Source organism: Plectropomus leopardus, chromosome 7 (genome assembly GCF_008729295.1).
Source record: "Plectropomus leopardus isolate mb chromosome 7, YSFRI_Pleo_2.0, whole genome shotgun sequence".
NCBI classification, from domain to species: domain Eukaryota; kingdom Metazoa; phylum Chordata; class Actinopteri; order Perciformes; family Serranidae; genus Plectropomus; species Plectropomus leopardus.
This window is the reverse complement of record NC_056469.1, coordinates 2,924,408-2,945,138: the sequence shown is the minus strand read 5'-3', so window position 1 is coordinate 2,945,138 and position 20,731 is coordinate 2,924,408. Positions and strand designations below refer to the sequence as shown.

At 37.1% G+C, this 20,731-nt stretch overlaps 1 protein-coding gene across 1 annotated transcript in view; it reads right to left on the bottom strand.

Moving 5' to 3' along the window:
- ascc3 (activating signal cointegrator 1 complex subunit 3) overlaps positions 1-20,731 on the bottom strand; it is a 202,737-nt gene that overhangs the window by 109,884 nt on the left and 72,122 nt on the right. The window contains 1 exon segment of the mRNA XM_042490728.1: positions 18,113-18,253. Within this exon segment, the coding sequence (XP_042346662.1) occupies positions 18,113-18,253 (141 nt within the window).

The window sequence follows — 20,731 nt, the reverse complement described above, 5'->3', positions numbered from 1 at the left end:
GATATGTGTTTGTTTAGTGCCTATAATTTAAGTGCAATTTTATTCCCTCTTTTCAAGGAAAACACTACAATGCATTAATAATGGTGTGTAAACTGTTTGGCAACCTGTCCGTGGGTGTGCAAATTCCTATTAAACCCTTTCTGTAAAAGCAGTTCATTAAATCCTCTCTAGTTTGCATTTAAATCAATCTATCCAGCCATTAGAGGCTGGCGCGCTCACAGAAAAGGAAGCGCATGCTCCTAATTGGAGCTACTGGTTAATCTAAATGGAGGCTCTGGCAAATGGAGCACAGGCCAAAGTGCTTTCTTAATTGCCTCACAAATACACACGAGGAGGTGCAGAGAAAACACGCCATTGTTTGGCGGAATGGGGTTATTTAGCCTAGTTTATCAGTCGATCACAGTGATCACAGCACTGAAATCCATCATCTAAGTTTACTGATTCTTAGTAGTTCCTAGAAAATGTTAATGTTGCATAAATGTGACAATTTAAACAGAGAATGGGTTCATAAACGTGCATGCAAAAACAACATAAAAGGCTGTAAGAACTGCTCTCATCATTCACTCATTGCCAAACTACAAAGCACAAGGCATTGAAGACACCCAGATATGTTTAAATTAGGGATGTCATTTTCAGTTAACTTTACTTTTGATAGCCTGACACACATAAACTATTAACTAACTGGTTAAGTTTCAAGAAAAAATGCAAAATGACATCAAATACAACATGAGCATTCCTTTATTCCAGCTGTCATAAATTTGATTCTGAGATACAAATGTCTTCCTGTGTATTTTTGTTTCTGTAGGCTTTGCTGCTAGTGCTAGCTAGCTAGTGGCGCCGCTTATTTAGAGATTAGCACTGGTGATGCTATCCTGACCCAAAGTCATTGCTGTGGAAACATTGTGACCACCTTCTGGTCACCCTGGTGAATATGCCACTTAATTTGAAGCCTTAAAACCCCTTTCATATTATTAACAATGTTAGCACCACCAGTTGTGTTGACACAGCTAACAATGTTAATTGTGCTAACAGAGCTAATAGTGATGACATCAGCCCTTCTTAAATAGCGATGGTGCTATAGTGATCGCTGCCATGAAGTGCCATCTTCATGCCGCATTTTTGTTTTTACACAGAATCAAACAAGTAATTTAAGACAGCATGCCGGCATGACAGGCCTGACATGTAACATATGCATTAGCAGCCCTTTATGAACAATAGTAGCAGCATAACATGGCAACTATCTCTGTTTTATGGACGCTAATCTCGTCCTCTGCTCAGAGTGAGAAGAGTTCTTCAACCTCATTGTTTTCCCAATTTGCTGACATTTTCAGCCAATGTTCGCCTTCTGTGAGTTAGCTATTAACTGCTGCAAGATACTTTCTTAACATCCCATGGTAAGTTGCACATTTAGCACATCATCCAAACGTCGCAACCATGCCGCTAACCATGCCAACCGTGATCCCATCCTGCCGTCTGTCCTTAAAAACAGACATTGTTTTTGCGCTGTTACTACTGATGATGCCAGCCAAAAGACAAGACAGCTTTTTACTCACTGGAGCAACCTAGGGGAAGACCAAAGGGTTACCACCATGATTTTGCAGCAATGCTGTTGGTTTATGACAGAACTACAAGTGGGAAGCGCCAAATGAGCAGCACTTTGAGCTAGCTTCAACCTTACCTGCGTGGTGAACAATGAAGTAAACTGAAAAGAAGCAAAATCAACCTATAGACTGACATGTGTAACTGATCAATAATATTTTTAGCAGTTAAAACCACTTAATAGTTAACCACTGACATTTGCTGTTTCAATAAAGAGGAAGAAAAATAAAGGTTTTATGGAATCAGGATGGTGGGCATTTTTAAACGCATGCCAGAAACACAGTACTTTGGATTAATTTCCTACTTTTGAGACTAAAGCCTTATTTCCACTGCACAAAAATCCTCTAACACCTGCTAACATCTGGCTTTATAATGCTTTGCGAAGTGTACTCTGCAGTAGTCAGGGGTATTTATCACCTCTGGCTCTGTATTGATGGAAACACAACACCCGCTAATTCCAGCTCCTGAACGACTGCGATGCATTCACACACCTCCAATAAATAACCTGCAGCGCTAAAACACCAATTTAGTCTGCACACACACACACATACACACACACACACTCATCTCCTGCAGAGCTGTGTACATTGCTCTACTGGCAATGCAGAATTAGTCTGTACCCTATTTTTAGTATGTTTACTGTGTTTATAAACCTGTGTGCACGCACTTCATTTTTTTGTTGAGAGAGGGGTACAATAAAATAAATAAAATATTGATAAATAAATAAATAAAAATAATAATAAAAATGGTCAATTTTATTTATGTCAGGTTTTACTTTTAAAGAATTTAGGAGTGATGCATTCATTGACCAAATATAATCGAACTGATGCCAAAACCATTGTCAAACACTGTTCTCATGAAAGGGATATTTCATAGTTTATTTCACAGTTATCAAACCTTGAAAGTCAAATTGACCTTGAACCCATCAACTTTAAAATTCATCACCCAGCTGTGTGATGAGGTTAAGTTTAGAAATGTTCTTTGCATAACTTGATGCAAATATGCTCGTATAAGCACAAGCAACTTATCGCGTTTGCGTTGATTCCTTTGTGAAACAGAATTGTGGCGTTTAAGCACTTCAAACAATTTGGAAAGAAAGCTGATGGTTGTAGTCAAAGAGTTCCTGACTCTTTTTTTAATGAGCTACTGGGATTTTACTAAATTAAATCAACATGGAAGCACATTGCTCTAAACAGAAAGGAACTACTTTATCTTGCACCAGTACATCAGCAACAGCCAAGGCAGAGCTGAGTATGTAAATAACATGTTCAAACCGCCTCCAAGCCTCAGGCTCATAAGAAGCAAAGAGAGCATGCCACTGAGTCTGTATGTGTGAAAACGGGCCTAGGCTGAGGTCAAATGTCCATCCACTGAGCTTGCAGACTAGACCCTCTTGGATTTTGGTCACACATGCACTGTTATGTGTCTGGGCAGCAAGAGAATGAAACGTGACTGGCTTTCTGACCTGAGTCATTACTATAAATAAAATCAACGGCAAGATCATGAACCTGTATTTTGTCACCCATGTGTGGTGTCCTATAAACCTCACTACAAAAACACACGTGCAAATTTAAAAAAAAAAAAAAATAAAAAAAAAAATAAATAAATAATAAAATGAATGAAAAAGAAATCAATAATAATAATAAACAATAATAAAATGAATGAAAAAGAAATCAAAATGTCTTCAAATAAATATTTGGAATATTTATCTAAATTGTGATTTTCTATAGACTTACAGAGTCTGGTGATTTTGGTCTCAGTGCAAAATCCCAATCAAATCTGCTAATGTTTAGAGAAAATGGGCTTGAGGTCCATGTGGATTTGATAAATTGCAAATTTGGACATCAGCCTTTAAGTGTGAGAGACTGCACACACATGTAAGATTGGACTTTGAGATTCAGCTTGACCAAATATCATTGATACACAGAGAAATTTACACAAGTAACACAATTTCTTCATTGCACCAAAAATAAAAAATATCTTTACCAACTGTTTAATTTCTTATTCTTTTACCAAATTATTTATGTATAAAATAATCACAATAACTAACTGATATTTAATATATTCAAATATATTTTTCCGTTGGCTAAATTCCTCAAATATAACATTGGCCTCGGGCTGGAGCTGCACACAGATGATTTATCGTCAGTCTTCACTATATGTTGATGTGGTAAAAAAACATTTCTTTGTCTCATTTATGACATTTTTTACATTACTGCCTCTGCCTGGCAGGTATGTTGATGAATGTCCATGTTTTCCTCTCGTCATTTCTCTGGCTGAGACATGCTCAGCATACGGGAGACACCAGTGACATTTCCTGCAGCATTTACAGGAAAGCTTGTTACAATGTGATTAGTTAGATATTTTTTGGATTGTGAGGTACGGCATTTATCAAGGCAGATTATTTAGAGATGTGCATAGGCATATTTAATAAGTTCCAATTTTGTCATAATTTATTCCCTTGATTGCAGTTAATATTACTTCACAGCTTTCACATTGTATTTAAAGAACTGATATGACAATGTTCATTGTTTCCTGTCAGCCACCCCAATTACACTTCTTCAGTCACTGGTTGGTCTGTTTCACAGTAGACTACATGCTAAGCTGTTATTAAGGTTGGGCGATACGCACAATACATATGGTTAACGAGATATGAGACAAAATACTGCTGAGAATTTGGATATCATCATATGATATGAAACAAGTGTTGTCTTTTCTTAATTTAAAGGCTGCAATAAAGTAATGTCATTTTCTAAACTTATCAGACTGTTTTACTTGTTTGAATACTTTCGTTCTACTTAAGACATTAAATCCACACTATTTATGATAATCAAAAATCTTGTGTTAATATTTTATCCAAGTACAAAGTCATCTCTAAAATAATGTCACAGTATCAACATCTACATATTTCACCATATCGTGACATTTGATTTTGTTTCCCAGTCCAGCATTTCTGACGCTTTTGAGGATTTAAAAATATTGTGATACATATACCGTGTACTGTGGTATGTCCAGAAATACTGTGATATTATTTCAAGGCCATACCGCCCAGCCCTTGCTGTTATTCATGCAAGCAGAAAAGCTCGCTCCAACTGTGAAACAGTTAAACTTCATGCATTTGTAGACAGACCAGTGGATATTATGTTTTTGTTTTTCTGGCACATCATTTCAATAAATTCCCCAGAAATGTCTTCTTACTCTCATGGAAGGTATTAAACTTGAATATTCAAGAAATTTTGCAACACTAAATAGATTGTATGCTAGTTTGATTTGACTTTGGACAGAAACAACTTAAGATACTTATCACGTTAAACATCATGTTATATCATGAGTAATATTTGGTTATTTTGGTAACAATGATTCATTTTGAGAGCGCAGATGAAGTAATCCAAACATAAATTTGTAATTTTAGGGCACGATTTCCTTTTTCTTTCCTTATCACATCTGCTGGCATTAAGTAACAGTGAAAATATTGCTAGATGGCAAAATTCTCCATCACGTTTACACTTTTTATGTTAATTTAATGAGTGTAGTGGGAGTGATGGGCTTTTTGCTCAGTGATAGGGTCAACATGGATGCGTGCACCCTCACAAAACACAGGCCACAGCTAACCACGCAAACTTCCAGCACTTAACTACTAATTACTCATGTTCCTACGTGTCTGTCTCAGAAGTGGTCAACTATTAAGGATCTTTACAGTAAGAGCTGAGGCTCTATACAGCCTGACATTCCGATAATGAATTGTAATTCAATATTGTAACTGTTTTTCAATTGCCTTAAGTTTTCAATTGCCATCTTTTACTTTTTAACCCCATATCATGCGGGAAAATTTGCCTGAAACACATCAGCAGCTATTTCAATTTCTCCACATGTGACTTGACTTTACTAAGAAATATGACACACACACACACACACACACACACACACACACACACACACACACACCCTCCTCCTGCTCCCTTTACAAGAAAGTGTCTGGCTGTGAGGCAGCTCCTTCTTGGATGTCATTAACTGATATTTCCTCTCTGGACAGAGAAGGAAGAGGGCCTGGAAGTCCCAGGATGCCACCCACCCGCACGCTGGCATCCACATGGCAGCATCTCTCCAAACCCTTTCTGTTTCCATGGCAACTATCGCAGCCATGAAGAGCGGAGGTTGTGGGAGGAAGAGGTAGGTGGGAGGAAGATGGAGTGGGGACGTTAGAGAAAGACATTTACTAGATTGCGATTTGTGAAAAACTAACGGCTTGTCAAGGCAAAACTGTAATGAAAACCTTCTCAATGCCAATTGTCATGTACAACTGTGTGTATGTGTGGGCGCCCTTATGTTCAGTCCTCCTGAGAATGCAATTAACAATTACCTAAATTCCAGAAAACATGTAATTACAATGAGAACTGCTCTTTTCTTCTGTTCAGTTGAGGATATTTGTGGAGTGGGGAAAAATGAAATAATAAATAGTTAAAACAGGAAAATGAAGTCCTGGCAGAGAGGTAGAGTAGGCCAACAGCAGCCTGATGGCACATGAACACATTCATTACGATCCTGAGCTCTACTGATTAACAGACGAGCCTCCTGTTTCTGCCGAGATTCAATTCAAACACATTCTTTGAACAGAAAACTCTTTCCAAGAATTAGTGATCTGGTCATGACGACAGATTTTCATATTTTGTGAAATCTTGCAATAGGTTTTTTGTTTCAAATCCCAGCTTTTTTTTTTTTTTTTTAAATTAATAACAGGATTCAAGGCTTGTGAATTTTCTCAATCACTGCAGCTTTATGTTACCCTGGTTCCAGGGGCCAGATGCACAAAACTCAGTGTAAATTCATGACTTATGTTGGATGCAAGTCACATCTCCACATTTCCTTATTATTATTTATTTATTTTCAGAAATTAATTATATTGGTCACTTTCTATGTGTATCAGTAGGTTTTACCATTTCTCAACCCATGAAACGTATTTAAAAGAGTTTTCTCCTCCGATCTCCATTGGATCCCACAAGCTACTCTGATGTCAAAGAAACGATGTAAGACGAAGCAAAACCAGAGTAAATATCTGTGTGGCTTTTCCAACACTGGAGACAGAGTAAAAAGATGCGGTTTGATACTGAACTCCCAACTTTTCTTTTAGACTGGTAAGTAACATATAATGTTTGCTATTTCCTGAAACACGTGGGTTTACAGATTGCGATTAACTTTTCAGATGGCATGATGTGACTGATTTCTTGTTACTGTGGCACTGCTAAAACTGAGCTAAAACTTTTACATGTCGATCTGTGCACTATCCAACAATGTCATCGCTGCAGTCAGTAAATCATGGTCATTTAAAGCGTGAAACACCGCTCTCCATTCAGTTGGACTGGGTGGCTAATAGCCCTTCACAATACATTAGACTTGTCCGTGCGAGATAAGGTATAGAAAGAGCAGTTTCACCGGCTGTGTCGCATTGGCGAGGTTCTCCAACGCTGCCAGTGCAGCTGTAATGATGCACAGCTGTGGATATTTGTACGTCACATTTGTGCAAACCATCGTTATAGTAAAAATTCCTCATGATATTACCCCCAGCTATCTCAGCTAAAACCACGTGTACACATGATCTGAAGAATGTGTGAGCTCACTACACAGTCTTTGTTCATAAATACCATTTCATGTGTAGGAAAAGCCATATGCATGTTGTTTGTGCGTACATACACATCGTTTAAGCATGCGGCCCCTGGTCTCTGAATCACTGCACTCCCTGATGTGTTTAAATGATCCAAAGTTGTCTGGCTTTACGCCTGTTATTCCCTCATTTAGAAAAACAACAATCTGAGGTTTGTAGGTGGGTTTGGGAACTGGATGTCACCTTCCTGTGTCAGAGCCAGAAAACAACTGCATCAAAAAGAGGGGCAGGTGTGACTGATATCAACACAGCTGCTCAGGTTGTTGTAAATTGGCTTGCAGAAATAACTCCTCAGTTTTTCTTCAATCAAAATGGAAATTTGTTACTGCAGGTTACTTACTTCCTAGTATCTCCAGAGAAAAGATCTCTAGGGTCTACACACAGTAAGGTGTTATGGATAACCCTCTTAATTTTCTATTTTCATTTAACCTTTAGTTAACCAGAAAAAAACCTTTTGAGGGCAGACAGGCTGCAACAAAAGTTACAGACAACATGGGACAAAAATACAAAATCAAAACATACAACTCCAAAACAAAAAAAGACCACAAAATAAAGTTACCACAAGGAAGGACCTAATAGTATGTTAATATAAACTCTAAGTAAACCATAAAAACAAGACAATTAAAAAAGCAGTTAAGATACACCTTGACATTGGCATGCAGAAGATGACATTAAAAAAATGTCTAAGTCTTTTTGCAGAAGATTTCACATATAAGGAACTGCATACATAAAGGCTCTTTTGCCAAACTCTGTACAAACCCTAAGTATAAACATAAGGACGAGCTATGTGAACAGAAAGCATAGCCATTTTCAATTTTTTGCTTAATGTAGAGTGAAGCCCTTCAAATATATACTTTTGTGATAACCAAACTGGAACATCTTAATTCTAATACTGAAAGTGGCCACGTGGTTAATGGAGTTTGTTGGCAGCACTGCACAGCATTGTAGGAAGCAGTCAGAATTCCATATTCCAAATTCCTGGCTTCAACAAACTGAATATATCTACCGAAATAACAGCCAAAGCAATGCCTGTGTTTTCGTAATGGAACAGGTAAACTAATGGTTATGCCAGCAACATCGCACAGTGGGTCACTTGCATATTTCCCAGCTTACATGCACATTTTCTAAATTACTGCAAAATGACACAACAAAATGGTGAATGTTGTTTATACAAATTTCTTTAGGAAAAAAAATAACAAAGAAGACAGTACTGTCACTTTGGGTTGCAATGAACCCAAGTGCAAAAAAAGTGAGGATTTGTAGTAACTCTTTCTGTATGTGACATTGAACCTTTGAGCATGACAGTAGGTGGCTCTCCATTACAAATTTGTGCAAAACCTGAGCAATATTTTCGAAATGTTGATAAAACACAATTGCAACATAAGTGTGTTTCCATATGCAACTTTTTACGTGATGTTACACTCTCACGCTAACATTCCAATAACCATGGCGATGGATGTCCAAAACATTGGCAGGTTTATTTTTATTGCAACAGCTCAATGAAGCCAATCTCGCCTTAATTTCTTTGTTTCGTATAAGAGTTAATGTCTCTTCCTCCATCCACACATACCGAGTCATGTTTAGTAAAGTGTCATGTCAACTTTTTCTTCTTCTTTGGGTTTAATGGTGGTTGCATTCATAAAGTCGCACTACCGCCACCCGATATTACACATCATATGAGCTATAAAGTGAAATAAGTGTTTCCATTGCAGTTTATGACTTTTTTCGAATGGCCTGAAATACCTGCTGATGTGAGCGTAAAAACAGGAGTTTTTTGAAAATTGATGTGTTTCCATTAGGCGTATTTTGTATTCGCAATATCAATTTGTGCAATTTGAGGGTTAATGGAAAACCGCTTAGTGAGGACTGAGACACTTGTACCAAGGTCCACATGCATTGCTTAAGCCCTTGGCGCAAAAAGAGGCAAAAGACTAAACTTCTCTGCACAAGTCGAAAGAGATGAAAGCATTGGAGCTGCACCTTGTATGATTTCATGTGACTCATAAGGAAGTCTTTATAGCATTTCACAGCAAATTAATATATTATACGGGTTCTTCCCGATAGATGGACTTCTCTTATTAGTAGACCAAATATGATGTCAATCATTTCAATCAATATGCATACCTCTTGCCTCTATGCCAGCGCACAAATCCGATTGGTCTTAAACATTCTCATATACTAAACTCAATCATGGGCACATTTGTGTTCACTGCTTTTAATCAGTGTATGAGATTGTTTGTTTGATTGTTCCTCTCACACTAGAGTGTTGCATAATGACTCTGTTGAAGGCCACAGGTCGCTCTGACAATAAACAAGCTCTTAAGCCTACAAGTGCTTGTGGAGTTTTGATGCTTTATGTCGGCCTTCCCTTCCCCATCCACTCTGCGAGCGGCTGAAGTCGTGCCAGAGCTCCCACTCTGCCACGCACATCAAAAGGGCATGATGAAAGAAGTAGCGAGGACTTTGAGGAGAGACGGAAGACAACCAAGGTTACAGTGCGTGGCATCACTCCGGCCTGTTAGATGCGGACAGCCCCTTTCACTCAACCACTTTGTGTAAATGTACTCACACTAACAGTCAAATGGAGGGATGAGAGAGGGAGAGAGGGAGGAAGGTTAAATGAAAGAGAGAGAGGAGTGCTGCAGAGCTGCGGTGAATCTGACTAATCATTCTCTTTGTGAAATCTTTTCACATGACCTGATAGAAATGCAACTTTAATACACCTTCAGATTAGCTGGAATTGGCCTCATTTCATAGTAATAAACCCCACCCCCCGCTGCCACCACCTCCTACACAAACCCAAACCTTTCCTTTCTCTCCTCATAAGTCCCACAAGGCTTATAAACTTTAACTCTAAGCTGTGCAATCTCTCAAATCCAACTCTTTTGGATTTAACAGATATGCATGTTTTCCAAAACCTTCTCAGTCTGATAGTTCAGTCTTTCAGGATGGATCTACCAATCTCTGCTTCCCTGTGAGCTCCAGGAGAGTCAGGTTCTCTCACTGAATGTATGTGCTCAACCCGCAGCTTTCATCCTCCTTCCTTTGGCCTCAAATGAATGCTGCCTTCACGTGCTCCTCGGAAATATTGTATTTACTGTATTGATGAGTTTCAAGCACATGAACAGCCCTCCAAAGTTGTAATTACAAGTGGAAAACAGATACTAAATTAGTATCTGCATCTATTAGCTGTAGCAAGCAAGCAAACTTTGAACTATAAAGCATGCAAGGTGAGTATACTAACACTGATAACATTATTTTATAACACAAGTTGCCGACTTCATGTCATAAAGGCATAAACATGATGGCAAAAGTCAATGTTTGGTCAATGGGAAGAAACTTTTTTTAAATAAACAATGTATTAAATATCAATTTGTGATCACATATCAAGTGTAATATGGCATTAATATTAACTGCTGTCCATGTAGAGTGATATATAATAGTGAAATATAACTTATGATATATAAAGTATATAAAACATATGATAAACATATCTGGAAACAGCTATCAACCTCTTAACATTAAACTCTCCTACTCTCCTAACATTAAAATGCGACAGCAAAAAAAAGGTTTACATATTAATAACAGTAAGAACACCATCATGCCTGATCATCTATTTGTATGTTTGCTGTTGTTTATTGTTTGTTTGTCCTGTCTTGTCCGTTCTTGTCAAGTCCAAATTTCTGTCTCCATCTACCACCATGTGTGTTGCCTATTAATACCCTGTTTTTTTTTTTGTGTTTTTTGTGATGCCCTTTTGTACTTACTAATAAAAACAAAACAAAACAATGCAACCCATCTTCTCTGTAGCTTCCATGTTGTTTCCACTTTACCACCTCAAAGTCCACGAACACAACAAGTGGGAGAATGACTTCCCAACTCGGAAACTACGGCCTTCTGACATCACATGAATGCATCAGAATCCATCCTCCTCCTACAACAGTGAAAGAAACTCCATCATGCGGGGGCTGAAGTCACACCTTCCATCAGTAAAACTCCACAAAAAAACAGAAAAACTGTACTTCATCTGCTACTCACCACTTAATAACATGAACAATCCACTTATTTGACACTCGACAGAAATAAAGCATCTCATTGACTGACAAATTGAACTCAACAACTGAATAAAATCATTCTCATCATTTTGAGGTTTATTAGAGTAGTTGGAAATTCCTATTTAGGAGACTAAGAGGAAATGTATGAAACTGTATTGGCCAACATAATGGAATCATTTCTGTCAGATAAATGCTCATGTATAAAAAGCAATTTATGTAGTATTTCGGTTATTTATATAGATTAATCCCTCATTTTAAGACAATAATGTATTATGGAATTTCCCTGACCATTTATTAAGCTGGCTGCACCTTCATGCTTTATGAGGCGATTGTTGCAGTGTTGTCTACAGAGTGATGAGGGTATGTATATCATTCACAGCTGATTAAGGCAAAAAGAACACACGGAGAGCGCCACAGGTGGCGCTACGTTCACAGACCTGCAAAAATCTGCAAATTCTGAGGCACACAGGCATTTAAAAGAACAAAAAATGAAAGTTTGCTGCCAATAAGGGAGATCTAAGTTACAAAGGAAGAATGTGCATCAGGCTTTGGATATAAACACTACACTATACATTCATTGTACATACACTGCTTTTTGCTGATGACAAAGAGAGGAGAAGTACCAGAGTTGTAACATTTTAGCAAATCTGAGTGTTTTTTCAATATGGTTGTAAAAACTTAAGAGTCACTCACACTGACCCCAAATAATTTTAACATCTGCAAAACTCTGTTGTTGTTCACTCAAAGATGAAATAAGTGCAGATTTCCAGCACTAGCAGGCCAAGGTGGACAGAACAGAAGAAAACAGTAAAGAACTGATCTGCATTTGTTTGGATTTACTACAGCTGACACAGTCCATTAGAACATGCTGTTATCAGCGTAGACAGCAATCCTAAAGATTGGCTCAGTAAATCTCTACCAACCCTTTGAAAATTGAGCAGATTGGCTTAATTTCTGTCAAAAACATGGGGATGAGGCAATGAGCAACAAAAGAAGAAATTACCCTAAAAATTAGCAAGAAATTAGCAAAAAACAACAAGAAAATAAGTAACAATGAGCAAACAAAAACAAAACAACAACATAGAAATGACCTGGAAGAAGTGCTTAAAGATAAATTCTATTTTAAATTTATGTTTTTTGTAGCATTATCTCTAAACATGTAATTATGATAATTAGAAATATAATTTTTCCCTAGCTTTTTTCTTTTTCCTTTGATATTTTTTCCTAGATTTTTAAAAACTATATATTTTTTTCTAAATCTGCTCTTTTCTTGCATTTTGTGGAACATATATTACCATGTTGCTCATTGCCTTTATTCACATGATTTGGAAGAAATTGCATCAATTTGCTCAGATTTCAAAGGATTCATGAAAGACACCGAAAAGCAGCACACGAAGAGAGATGTCGTTTTTAGGTTTCAAAGGATTAGCTTAGGTACCTGAAACACAAAAGTGCATTGCTAGAGAATTATTATGAGCTTACAGATAGGAGCCATCAAGTGAGGTGATTACGTTAAAAAATTGCTTTGAATCAGCATCATTACTGAACCTTTATAATGACGTTTCAAACCTTTGATGGTAAGGAAAAAAAAAATAAAAGCAGGAGTTGTTCCTCCAGCCTCTGTTCAATCCCTGGTAATTTCCTTTCTCATTCTGATACAAGTGCCCCCAACAGACACCCATAGAGCTTTCTAATCAAAAGTGACTATTTGATTTTGTCTTTATTATACCGTAACCATGGCAACTACTACTAAGCGTAAGACAAAAGTGTTGCTTTGAACAGGGAGCCTTAAGTGATAAATAAATCAGTAATTGTACAGAATTCAGAGAAAATGATGGCATCTGGCTACTTTTCTCATCTACTGCAGGATTATTATGCAGACGATCACACATCACATATGTGTGTGCTAATAATCTAACTGAAGGATGACACATGACATTTTGTGTCCCAGGGAATCTAGCAGTGGTGGGATACCCTAAAACAACTAAATTAATCAATATATATATATATATATATATATATATATATATATATATATATTTTTTTTTTTTTTTTTTTTTTTTTTTTTTTTTTTTTTTTTGGAAAGTGAACAATTGATCTGCAACTAATATGTCAATATGTAGGAGTCTGACTCAGAAATCAACCTGGCCGATAGTAGCTTGTCAAAGATATATGTGTCTGCATGTATATCTGCTGATAAATAACAAGATGTAAATCAGACACCCCAAAGTGTCTGACATCAAACAGTGTCACCATGATGAACTTTTCCACCAGAAAAGACCAACAAGTTTTTGTGTTTTCTTACCTTTTGCTGTGTACACTGATACAATTCCATAACAACCAAATCTAAGAGATCCTTATCAAGAATGCATGAATGAATGTAACTAATATCAATCCGTTAAACTGCCTAATATCCAAATGAAAATGGCGTTTTTTGGACTTCTCTATGCAATAATGATGTTGGAAAAATGTAGAACCGCCATCACTCGGAACTTGGAAAAGGGAGTTAATGACATGTCTTGGGGTGGAGAGGTTGACATATACTGTTCAAGGTAAACAGAGAATTTGGTTGTATTTAGGAGTCATGTATGTCCTTCTTGGCCAAAGAAACAACTATCACAGACAGAGAAGGAAATGTTATACAGATGACTTCAAAGTATTGATCGAGCACTCGGCGTGTTTCCAAACGCACCCTATTGAAAGGAGCATTAATTAAACATGTTAAATTAGTATCAACTGACACCTGTCCTTGAATTTTTGATGGGCTTTATTCATGTTACACGATATGTATCTGGGATAACCATGCCCAAATCAACCCAGCTTCAGGAAAATGTGAAAAAACAAAAATGACAATATGTCAAATTTGAATGGGGCTAATGTCTAATCATTTTTGACACTTTTCACTATGTATGTAAGACCCTACATTACAAATTAAGAAAGTTTTTGGTGATTTGGGTTCCCAGAGGCTTTAAAATCAAACAGTCACGAGCAGTGCTGTTTGCAGTGCGAGATTGTTTGTAGTCTGACAAAGGTGAGGCATCAGTGTAGGCTGTGAACTATGGCAGAGTAAGACTCTCTTACTACTTACTGCTCCATCCCAGAGGTGTACTGGAGCAGCACATGACAGTGCCAGTGAGACTGTGTTCTGTGTTATGTACCTTTAGACTAAATACAAGCGGAGGCAGCTCAGAGGGACCTGAGGCCGCTCAGCATGGCAGTGTTTGTCATTTAGAAGGAGGAGGGACAACAGGATTCACAGGAAGACACTGGCATGTTCACAGAGGGAGTGGAGGTGTTGCATGAACTCACTTCCCTGAAGCTTGTGCCCTGCTTCTGGGTTTGATATGTGCTTTAAACCTGACTCACCCAAAAACCACTTTGTTCCACTTTGAAGTGCTCCAGAAAATCATCCTGCAGCGTGAACCGACAAGATGTCCCCCAACGTTCAGAACTGTATGGCAGACTGCAAAGCTCACTGTGTTGGCACGCTACAGTATACGCCTGCTCTGGGTCAAATCACTTTTGTGAACTGGAGAATTCATCTGGATCAGTGAAGTTTAAAAAAAAGCACAGTGCTACTGAAACATGAAGCATATTTTCTTAAATATTTATACCTAAAACTGAACTACGCAGAGTGACAGAATCAACATCAGGAATCCAAATGTTTCTTTAACACTTTGCAGCTGAGCAAATTGACTTGGTTTCTATCAAAAATATGGGGAAAAGGCATTGATCAACTAAGGAAGAAATGTCACAAATTGAGTAAAATAATTGTAAATAGTACAAGAAAATTATCTAAAAATTGGGGTAATAAAAAAGAAAAAAAGAAAATGACCTAAAAATACAAAAATATATTTATAAATGAAATATATATATATATATATATATATATATATATATATATATATATATATATATATATATATATATATATATATATATATATATATATATATATATATATATATATATATATATATATATATAATTATGATAAATATAGTTTTCTGGACAGATTTTTCCCTATCTTTAAAAAAAAATAAATACATTTTCAGAACAGTTCTTGCCAAGTTGCTCATTTAAAGCACTTTGCTGTTGACGACCTGTTCTGTATGTTTTGAATATTTCTTTGTAAAAAAGCAGTTGGTTGAGAACTTGTGTCAAATGCATATCGAAGCTGAAGTCCTTTTCCAATAACAGTTATACATTATAAGCACACTTCAAAAAGTGTGATTTCTGTGGTAGGACTAAATATATCTTACGTATATTTGTTCAACCAGATGTATAAGGTAATGGTTGAATTAATGCATTTTGTTAAGTGTTAGAGAAATTTGTGTTTCTGTGTTTTATCTATTTATTTTGCCGACTAATATCTCTAAAAATGTAAGATTTGTGAGATTAGATTTTCAAAGCTAATATCACAGGTTGTTTTGGGTAGAGCAAATGATTAAATAGAAGGAAGTGATAATCTTAAGCTGATGTGGTAAAATTAATTTAAGATAGTAGTTATGCAAAATATTGAACTGAAGAAAACAAAAAAACCTTCAAAATGTAGAAAATCAAATTTTAGACTTTGTACAAACTGTATACAGTGGTGCTGACAGGTTTGCATCCTGCATCCCTGACGCATAAAAATCTGAAAGGAGTGAATAAACTCGCTAATGATGTGTCCAGGGATGCAGCTTATTATGTTTGGTATTAAATGCTGCGTTTTGAACAGAAAACGCATGATGAAATCATAGAAACAGCTGCATTGCATGACTAATTTTTTCACTGAAAATCTCTCACAGAGAAAAGAGATCCCCGTGCAGTGCTAATGTCCCATACACATGAGGTTTTAGATGCAGGAAATAAAATCAAACAAAGCAATCAAAGGAATGGAACTATATATAAATAGGGCATGAATTTAAGTTATTGCTGATATTGTACAAAATTTCACTGAATCCCACACATCCAGCACAAATAATGCTGGAAATTCCCAAACACATTGATACTGATGTCTAATAAACTGCAGTCAATGTTTGCACCAGTGCTGAATGCTGCAGGACGAGCCAGAACGCTGCATCAGACTGATGGACTTCTGCTCTGGACAACACACCTCTTTCCCTCTTTCTACAAGGCCACAAGCCTCCCCTGCTATAGCAGCATCTTTCCAAAACAAATACACACAGCTTTCAATGATGTGAGGGTGAAGGGATACAAGTATGATGCCAGAACCCAAAAGTGCAGACAGTGGTACCAGTGATATCGACATTCAACCTTTAGGATCCTCAAACACAGAGCGGTAAAGTTATTGAGTCGACGCAGCAGCCCAAAGACACATTCCAGATCAACTGGCTCAGAATATAGTCTGTTTCTCGAACAAAACAACGGTAAAATGAGCTGCTTCATTTGTAAAATGGACGGTGCAGCGTCTTTTACCAGCCAATGTTACAAATGGTCAACAGCTGCTCAGATGGAGTTATACAGCCGGGACAGAAAAGAGCAAGCGGACAGGAGAGAAGAGGGAGCCACCAAAAGAAGGACACTAACGTATTCTGGTTAGAAATAAGTCTGTGGTTAACACAAGCTGAAGAGACTTTCAGGTTTTATTCGATGACATAAAATATGTAAGTAAACATCCAATTGTGAACTTTGAAGCTTTTATTGTGCCGTTGCTAACATGTTGCTAAATGACACTACAGAACATAAAGCTGTGCAGAACACAGCCTTACAGCCTCAGTGCGGTGGCAATGTTAAGCTGTGCGACCATAATGTAGTTTGTTTATAGCCTAATATTAGCTTTTTACTTCTGGTTATTGCATTTAGACTCAAAAAATGCTGAAAGCAATGTTCATTGGCAAAGATTATCTTGCTGAACGAAACTTTTAAGTTTCATGACCGTTTGTTGACCACAGAGATTATTTTCTGCAATGATTCAGAATCCTATAAAAACAAAAAATCACACAGGCTTTTTGATGATGGAACCAGGGCAATGCTAACTTCTACGCTGCCCTACTGAAAAACTTCATCCCTGGGCTACTCTATTCCCCTTCATTTTGAAAAATGAATTTCAGACACTATATAGTAGTATGAACCTGACAGGCCGTGTACACATAAGTATATTGAAATTCCGTGCATGAAGGTCCTTCAAACAACAAGCTTTCCTGCCATTTAGTTACTCTGACAGAAGGTGTTGTATGCTGTACAGTTTATTTCTGATAATGTGTTATTATTATTGTACTATTTTGTGATTTGTGTTTTATTTCCTTTTTGTTGTATTTTGCCCCAGTGCACACTATTACAATAAATAAAACTATTATATTGTTATTGAAAGTGTGTATTTCTTTGTTTTATTCTTATGCACTTTGTAACTTTGTTTAGATAAGTGCTATACAAATAAAGTTATTATTATTATTAATGGACAGTAGAAATAAAACTGACCTAACTTCCTCTCCTGAAGCCTTAACAGTAACAGCAGCCCTCTGAGTGTTAATAACAGGCCTTTTTATCATTTGTTTTCTGTTTGAAAGCAACTATAAATCCACAGCTCTGCAGTTACTAACAATTCAATTAGGAATCGAGTTGCATTTCACAATTGTGACGAGTAATTGGCAGACTTGTGAGTGATGCATTTTGGGGGTAAACATGATGAAATGGCCTCCAATTAATGTCACAGTGCAATCCACTTGGGGGTGCTAGAGAACATACATGTGGAGCAGAGGGAACCTGGAGGAGGGACGGCTTTTTCTACTGACAGTTTGAACAGTTCTTTGGAGATGTGATAGAACTTTTTGTGTGTGTGTGTGTGTGTGTGTACCTGTGTTCGCAGGATCTCTCCTTTGGTTAGCTGCATGTCTCCAGTGAGTTCTTTAACGGTGATGCCCAGTGGCTCCAACCGCTTACTGAAGTAATTAGTCATCTCGGCTGCCAAGGCCTTCATGGGAGCCACATATACGATCTGCAGAGAGAGGCAGGCAGACAGAGAGATGAAGAGGACGGAGAGGAGATAGGGGCAGAGTGGGGAAGGTGCAGGATGGGGGGTGGAGCTGTGTGTCACAATTGTGACGAGGGACTGTAAGGACACTGTGGTGATAAATGAGCAAACAGAGGCAGGATCATTTGTTCCCTGGCAACCAGCACAAATCACTATTTATTGAGAAATATGATGCCAGTCACTTGCATGGCTAAAGTTTAATGGTGATGTATGAAAAGTGGCTATCGTCACTGGCTGGCACTGCTCGACGCCGTTTGTGTGTGGGTCAGTGTGTGTATGTGTGTGTGTGTGTGTGTGTGTAAGCCTTCATGAAAGAGAACAAAGCCTTTTGGATGTCTGAATTATTTATCCGAGTGTGTGTTCCGATTTGACACAATGGGTTTATGAAGACAAACCAATATTTTTAGACTCAGCTGCCAATAGCTGACTTCTTATGCGTATATTTAAGACTCTATTTTCCAAATCTTGCTGTATTTAATTTTGACCACTTTCATGTTCTATTTTTTTCAAAATCAAGTGTTCGTGATAAACTCCTGAAATGACGCTCGCAACGGAAACTGCCCTTTTAAGATTTAGATAAAAAGACAGACACACATAAGGTAAAAACCACTGTCACAATATTTCACAAAGGAAGGATATTCTCGGTGAGGCTTTCTCAATCATGTATTGTTTTGTTTTCTGGCCTTTGATTTGAGACCTTCAACCCTTTTAACAGCTGGACTGACAGCTGAATTCAGTTTTCATGTGCTGCATTGAGATGCCTTTCACTAGCATTTAAACCTCTGAAACCTGAGACAACGTTTGATTCCTTTCAAATATACAGGAAAAAAATATCACAAGCAAATTGGCAAGGAATGTCCTGCAAACTGTAAACAACAAAAAAAAAGATTAAAAGTTGACTGGAAAATTATCTGAATATAAGCTGGGTGGGAATATTAGATACATTTAACCGATGTTAAACAAAAAATAATTTAATAAATATTTTTAGCACTTTATCAAGGTCATTTTTCTTATTTTTATTTTATTTTAGTTTTATTTATTTTTTCAAGTGATTTTGTTGTCATTTTTAAGACCATTTCTAGTTAAGTTGCTTGTCACCCTCTTACTGTGTTTTTGAAAGAAATCAGGCCAATTTGCTCAGGTATCAAAGGGTTAAATCTTTTTACCGCTACACAATACAGCTGCACAGAGCACTCACAGCCAACAGTGGGTTTACTTTGAAATCAGTAAAGCATTTTAAATACTTCTGACAGCTGAACAGCTCTGCATTAAAGCCCCTCGAAACCTCGTTTCTCACTCAGTTTGTGATGTGCTCCCACATGAACACAAAGTGATCTGCCAGTGTTAGAACAGTTTATATTATTTTATTTACAGATTTCTGTCTATACTGGGTTGTCTTAGCTCTTCTCACTGGGGGAAAGCTGGTGGGGGAAAAAAGGTAACCTCATGCATGTCCTGTTTAGCAAAACCAGATGACAGCTGAGGGAAGGTTCAGTTTTGTTGCATGGTCTCTGTTACGCAAATCTGATAAAACCCAGATAGTCCAGTCCTACTTAACAGATTAATCAAATTTAGGATGTTGGAATTTAGCCCTTTGAAACCTGATGCATTAATTTATATTTATTAATTACCTTATCTCTTATTTATCTAGCTTCATTTTGTTTAAAACATAGGAAAGCAAAGGACAACTCAAGAAGGAATGATCCAAAAATTAACAAAAAAAAGTACAAAAAAAAAGCACAAGAAAATTACCTGAAATTTAACAAAAAGTAAAGCATAAAAGGGAAAAAGCCATGTGGAATGTAGATAGTCAGCCTGTTACAGTCTAACACAATAAAACCTTCTGTCTCTCCTCCTGAACAGCAGTTAACAGTTTGATTACTTGGATTACTTACTTAAATATTAAAGGGAAGCAGAAACTTAGGGCTTTAACTGTAAAACCAAGATGATCTATTACAGAACGCATTAATCACACACAGTCGGGATTCCCAGAGCATGAACACAGGTTGGTGAATGTGGGTACTGTAGGTACTGCTTTCTTAATAACATTTTTTTTTGTTTTGGCCTCCGATTTGAGTTCTTTATAGTCAGTATCTGGTCATAATGAGATGTCTATTAGCTGTCCATGATAATAATGTCTGCTCTAATGCATTCTCAATAAGGATGCAGTGATTGTGTAATTGTGGGCCATATTGATACATGTGTTTCAGTTAACATTTTGGTAAGATAGCCCATACCAATGTCTTTTTGTTGTTGCTTTTAAAAGAACTCAGATCAATTTGCTCAGGTTTCAAAGGGTCAAACAGGCAAATAAATGCAGTGCAAGAAAAATACAGGTTTCAATACAGGTTTCAAAGGGTTAAAGTCATTCAGCCCAATATTACACTACTTTTGTATGAACACAAATTCAATCATACAAATTTATGAAACTACCTTGTAAAA